The sequence below is a fragment of the Apteryx rowi genome, unplaced genomic scaffold (assembly GCF_003343035.1).
Source record: "Apteryx rowi isolate R43461 unplaced genomic scaffold, aptRow1 scaffold_236, whole genome shotgun sequence".
Classification (NCBI taxonomy): domain Eukaryota; kingdom Metazoa; phylum Chordata; class Aves; order Apterygiformes; family Apterygidae; genus Apteryx; species Apteryx rowi.
The window spans coordinates 376,571-382,570 of NW_020448708.1; the positions used below are offsets into that span (position 1 = coordinate 376,571).

The following is a 6,000-nucleotide window of genomic DNA, read 5'->3' on the forward strand; positions in this document are numbered from 1 at the left end:
ACAGTAGTTTGACTTAGCTATAAAAGAGCGTTAAAGTTTTGTTGGGAAAACAAGCTAATATACCCCCCAAAAAAATGCAATAAGGAGACACATTTCCCAAAACGCATGAATAAAATGTAACTATGTGATACAACTCTTCATTTCCCAGTTGGTGTTCTGGTTGCACAAATTATTGCTTCCTTTCAAAACAAATAGCAGGGGGCTAAAGTAAAAATGTTATAGCTCAAATCTCCAGGAAATAAAAGGCTTTAAATTATAATACCCAATGAAGTGGTAAACCCTAACGGGTGCAAGATAAATGGGTTGTCATATTTACTTGAGTTTGTTTTTTGGGCCACAAAAGCAAGAGGAGATTCTTCGTAGTGAAGATAATAGTTATCAAATTATCAAAATGCTAACCCCCTCCGCCCTTGTCCTATCATTGTGTGTGAATTTAAATATTATAATGGAGCACTGCAAATTGGCTTGAGCATTTGCCATCTGCCAGAACCCTAAACAGGCTAGTTTATCTAATCTCTTCAATATAAACATAAGCATGCTCCATTTCTACACTTCCACTTGAAACACACTCTAGTAAAGAAACTGCACTGCAGAAACATATACTTTTTTGTATTGCGCTGAGTTATACACACAATGAGCTTGTATCTTTCAGGTTGCCACTCATTTAAATTTCTTTTCTAGTACACCCCCTTAATACTTACACGTACAAATYTAGGTTTGGAAAATGCCATAAAACAAATATTTTTAAAATAGTGTCATGCCTCATAGAGTTTATTATCTACAGATGCGATAACTGATAAGCAGAGAAACTTTCAGGGACAGCTACATACTTTTTTTTCTCAAAATAATACATTTAAAATGTAAAACATCACAAAAAATCTTGTTGTACAATGTTTACCAAATCAAAATGAGAAAATTAAAGCTAAGACTTCGGTCCAAAAATATTTTCAGGCTCTAGGACTAACCCGTGCCGGGAACGGGGGGGGGGGGTGGAATTTAGAAGAATTTATTATTATTTTATTTCCCAGTTGAGCTTCAGTCCAGGTCTAATGTAATTATCAAATACACATACCAACAACACGTTTTCAAAAGAAACAAAAGCTCCTAGAAGGCTCATTCTCCCTGGGCTTAAAGCTACTCTTCTTAACACACCAGGAAATAAAGGCAGGCGTCTGTGCAGAAAGCATGGTTAACTTCACACCGGGTGTTAAATTAATATTTCAACTGCTAAAATATTAGACTGTATCATTTAGATTATGAGTTCAATTGAATCTAAAACTGTGTAAACCCTTCCCCCCCCCCCCCAGGGATGCATTCCTATAAATAAACTAGAGTTCACACCCACTCTTTTAAACCATAGCTATTCATTCCCTTTTCTGTGGTACCAGCTGCAATCTTTTCCTTCACTTCTCAAAGTCTCTCTGTGTCTACATATTTTAAAGTATCACAAGATCTGCTCCAAAACATTATTTGCAAAACCCGGAAAAACAAAGGCACTCGCCTTACCACGCACACCAACGTTCAGTCCTACACACATAACACGAATTCACCAACTCCTAAAGTGTTAAAATCAACCGCTAACCTACGGTTACTCAATCATAATTCTCTCCAGCTTTCTGTAATACATTGTTAATAATTGTTTCATCAAGGTTACTGTCTTTTATTATGAAGATGCTTCAGGCGTTTGGCAATAAGTCCATATTCTGACAATAAGTTGCTATAAAGCACAAGCATTGGAAACTAATGTGCTAACCTTTTTTTAATGCAATGTAGTATTGCCAATAATTCTCATCACTTGTCATCCCCACAAGGGGGGGGGGGAGTAAATCAGCAAACTTTCTCCCTAACTTTCTTGTCTCTATTTTCTTACATTGCTGCATTGATTACAGAGTTGGCAAAGAAGAAGAGAAAGCACCGATCACCACATCAAACAGACAATTTGCTAGCTCTTCAAGTTGCCCAGATCAGGGAACTTTACAAACCATTGCAAACTCGCTGCTTTACGATGGAAACAGAAATAACCTTTTGCATTTTTACGACTTTACAAATCATGAGGGAAGAAAGTGAAAAGATGGGACCCGAACTTGCAAAAGGTAAAAATAATAATAATACTGGACAACAACACCAAAACAACGAAATCAGGGACAGGTTCTCTAAGCTGGTTAAAGTCTTAAAGAATGCCATAAAAAAATCAAAAGGACTTACATGGTCGGCTAAATTTGTGGAAGATCCTGAGAGTTCTTCGTGATCTGATTTGGAGCTGCCATCCCTTTCATCAATAACGAGGTCTATTGGCATTTTTCCTTTCAAACAACTAATGTACCGATGGCAGAAGTTATCGCACAACTCATGAACCTGAAAACAGTAACAAGAATAGCAGCAATAATAGCAAAATATCAAATTGCAACTTTTTTTGGTAGTAAGAACAACACTCTGATCTACTCCACAAGTAACTCTAATTAAGGTGCACAATAGTTGAAGGCAAGGAAACAATAGAGAAATTGTTGCAGCACATATTATTCTCTAGAGACTTGCCGCAGCAACAAGTTAGAGAGAGAGATAGTGGGCTCAGTCTAGTGTGCAGAGGAAAATCCGATTTGATGATAATATCAAAACATTGGAAGCTGGACCTAGGCAGTATCTCTGGAACATACACAGCCCAGACAGGTACAACTAGTCACTCGGGATGGGATCTGTTTATGTAAAGTATAGGTGGCCGGGACTATTAAAATGAAGATATTCGCTGAGGCCCTGGGAACAGCCGTTCTCATCCCAGGGCACAGCCCCCTCCCCACGCCGAGCAAGGGCCCCCTGCCTCCTCCAAACATTTAGTGCTTGTTTGGGGTTAATATGCCTGCCAGGGCTGGAGTAAAGCAGGAGTGCTTTCATTTCTTCTTTTTTTAAACATATTATTTCCAAGTCAGAGAAAGAGCTTCAAGTGAGGCAAGGGGTAAGAAGGATGTAAGGGGGTTAATAATATATATATTTAATGACTCGGTTGAAATTACACTGAGAGAGAAATGCCGGGCTGGGCTGAGCATGGCTGTCGGGTGTCACATGCTCTTATGGCACAGGTTACATTATCACACTGCGTTTCCCCTATCTGCTCTGGCCATGTTTACAAGCTGTCCCAAACAATCAAGGGGGGCAGGAGGCGGGGGGGAGGGAATCGCTTGCCCCCCCCCCCACCTCCCTGGCTCTTACCTTTTCTAATTCCAAAAGGTGAAACCTTAGTACTTGTATTGCTTGAATCATCTGCAAGAAAGTTTTGAGCAAGGGGTTACATGGGAGAGAGAGGCACGGGGGCTGTGCAGAGCTGCGAGCCCAAATGGGCGAGGGGGAGAGGGGATTGTCCGGGCGCGCAGTCATTATCCAGGATTTTAGCTCATTGGTCATGCTTGAGCAATTTTGATCAACTTTAACCTAAGCACTTGATTTTTATCATATTTTTTYGAAAAGCAGTGATTAGTGTTTTATTACCTCGATCTTGGAGAAAACCTCTTCCCTCCTTTCCTCCCTCCCTCTCAACATCCCGGCCCTCATTTCTGAGGGTCCGCAGAGAGGCCAAACACACACTCTCACACCCCACGTCCTTAGAAGAAAGGGGGGATGCCCAAGATGAATAGTTTGGCATCTTCTTTACAAGCGGATTTAGGCACTTTGAATATTGAAATCATTCACATTAGCAAAAGAATTACGTTAGAAATCTCCAGCTCTCTCTTCTTAAGCAGTTATTTCCTTCACTTTAGCTTCCCGTGGCTTTTAAACACAGCTTTGCAATGCATTGGGACTTGAGAGTTTGCCTCGGCTCACTTTAAACGTAGAGCTCTTTGAAGCCTCTTGACGGTAGTTTGGGAGCCTTCTGGCTCTGCCCCCCTCCCCTGCGCCTCCAGCCGGGGTGCCTCAGCGCAGCCTGCCTCCGCGGTGCCCGGGGTGCGGCGGGCGCTTGCTGTGAGCTTGCTGCGAGGGGTGGGAAAGGCGGGAGGGGAGCGGGGCCACGAGGTGAGGCCTTACCAAATTGTCCAGCTCTGGGTTTGAAGAAAAAAGTGGTTTTTCGGCGCGGACCTACAAGAAGATGAAAAAGCAGCGTAAATTACGGCTTCTTTCCTCAGCCCTGTAACCGAATCACTTGAAGGGGAAAAGCATGTGACAAAACTAGCCAGTACAGGTCACATCAAAATCCGGCTGGACGCCCCGGAGTCCCTGTTGATGTGGAAAGGAGCCTACCCCGCTGCCGGCAGCCCAGAGCGGAGCGCGCTGCCCTGTCACGCGAGCCCTCTCTTTTTGATCTCTTCCCTCTCTCCCGCTTCCTCTGCCTCCCCAGCTCGACCACAGTCGCATTTCCCTTTCACTAATTCATGAGGGCGAGGGCGAGGGTGTTAAACGCGGCGGCGCGGAGGGGCTCTCCGCGGAGGAGCGTCAGGGCGAGCCGGGCCGCGGCGCGGCGCGCATCCCGCCGCCCCCGGCGGCCGAGCGGGGCCGGGGCCGGGGCGCTGGGGAGGGCCGGGCCGGGCCGGGGGGAGCGGTGCCGGACCTGCTTGGCGAAGACGGCGATGTCCTCGTTGAAGGAGTCGGAGGAGCAGACGTCCCCGCCGGCCACGCCGGGCTCCCGGGGCGTGCAGGTCGCCAGCTCGCACTTCTCAAAGACCAGAGCTAAGAGGGGGAACAACGGGTGCCTACCGGGCAGTGGCACACAAAGAGAGCGGAGGGGTGGGGGGAGAGGGAGGAAAGAAGAGCTCTAATCAACAAGTATTTTTTTTTTAAAATGCACGTACACACACAGACACACACACACACGAACATATCCACGCTCTGCTGCCTTTCAATATTGCTTCGAGCAGAACAGGGAAGAATCCCATTTTGAAATAAAAACGAGGGTTTTTTGGAAACTGCGAATGCCCGAGCCGCATCCCTGTGCAGTCCCCACAAATCAGGACAAAAATGACCTCTGCTCCAAACGCACAACGCACCAAACACACGCACACAAGCAGGCAATAGCTCAGCTGGGAATCTTACACTTTTAGCCACAGCTTAAAATAACGTGAAACCTGGAAGATCCCATCCCTACCCTCAAGCGATGACCTAAAATGAGAAACACGGGTAGGCAAACTGTGCAAACTACTTAATACGTAATTTTATTTTTCAAGGAGCCTGCTAACAAAAAATGTGGTGAAGTTTCCTGGCTTAGGAAGCACACCCAAATAAAATACCAGCTGTCCAGATAAGTGAGCTGGGGAGGGGGCGGCGGGGGGGGAGCACTTCTAGAAATATTTTCCCATAGTTGGCGTAGTCAGAAAATAATATATATTATATGCGTGCTAAGTAGTAAGCATACGTTTGTCTGTTTTCTCCTTTGGTGTCTGATCAAGGCCCCACACTCTGTCATAGATGTTGCTATCTCTCCTTTTAGGATAATTTAGTATTTTTTCCAAAAGGCACTGAAGGGAATCGGTGTCATTCCCCCCAAGCAATGCACTGGCACAGGCTTGAGTTTTGCTGGATACGGTTTGGGTTTTTTTTCTCCCATGTTCTTTCTTTCCTAAACAGAAAACTCAGCTCACTGCCTCCAATGTATTTATTCCTTCTAACTCAGGAAGAGCTGCTTGTGAGAAGCGAATCGCTTTTATTCTTACTGTCTTCGGCCATTTGAATAGCTCTTTATTTACAGTGTTGGAAGAGTGTTATTATGGCATCTTGATCAACGAGATCACCAGAACGACACTTCTTCGACTGAAATCCAGCGCAATGAGAGCCACCTCTCCTATCTGAACTCCTGACTGGGGCCTTTCCGAGAAAGACAAAAAAACCCACGGCAAAAAAAAGAGAAAAAAAAGGAAACAGCAGCATGCCTCCCAAACGCAACCTCTTCCACTTAGAGGTATATTTTTACAGGAGGCGTTTGCTGAGGTGCTGGCACCTCAGCTAAGAATCAGGCTCAGGCTGTGCTTGTGCTAAAATTCGTGGCAGCGGTAGCGGCACACGGCGCCTCCGCGCCCGCGT

At 45.1% G+C, this 6,000-nt stretch overlaps 1 protein-coding gene across 6 annotated transcripts in view; it reads right to left on the reverse strand.

Annotated features, from left to right (window-relative positions):
* Positions 1–6,000, reverse strand: part of MEIS2 (Meis homeobox 2) — a 171,449-nt gene that overhangs the window by 164,027 nt on the left and 1,422 nt on the right. For 5 of the 6 annotated variants that reach the window (XM_026066006.1, XM_026066005.1, XM_026066007.1 and 2 more), the window contains 4 exons: positions 4,535–4,676; positions 4,015–4,065; positions 3,205–3,255; positions 2,206–2,355 (listed from right to left, as the gene is read on the reverse strand). In XM_026066006.1, the coding sequence (XP_025921791.1) occupies positions 2,206–2,355; positions 3,205–3,255; positions 4,015–4,065; positions 4,535–4,676 (394 nt within the window). The remainder of the gene's footprint in view (positions 1–2,205; positions 2,356–3,204; positions 3,256–4,014; positions 4,066–4,534; positions 4,677–6,000) is intronic. The other variant, XM_026066011.1, reaches the window with a different exon arrangement.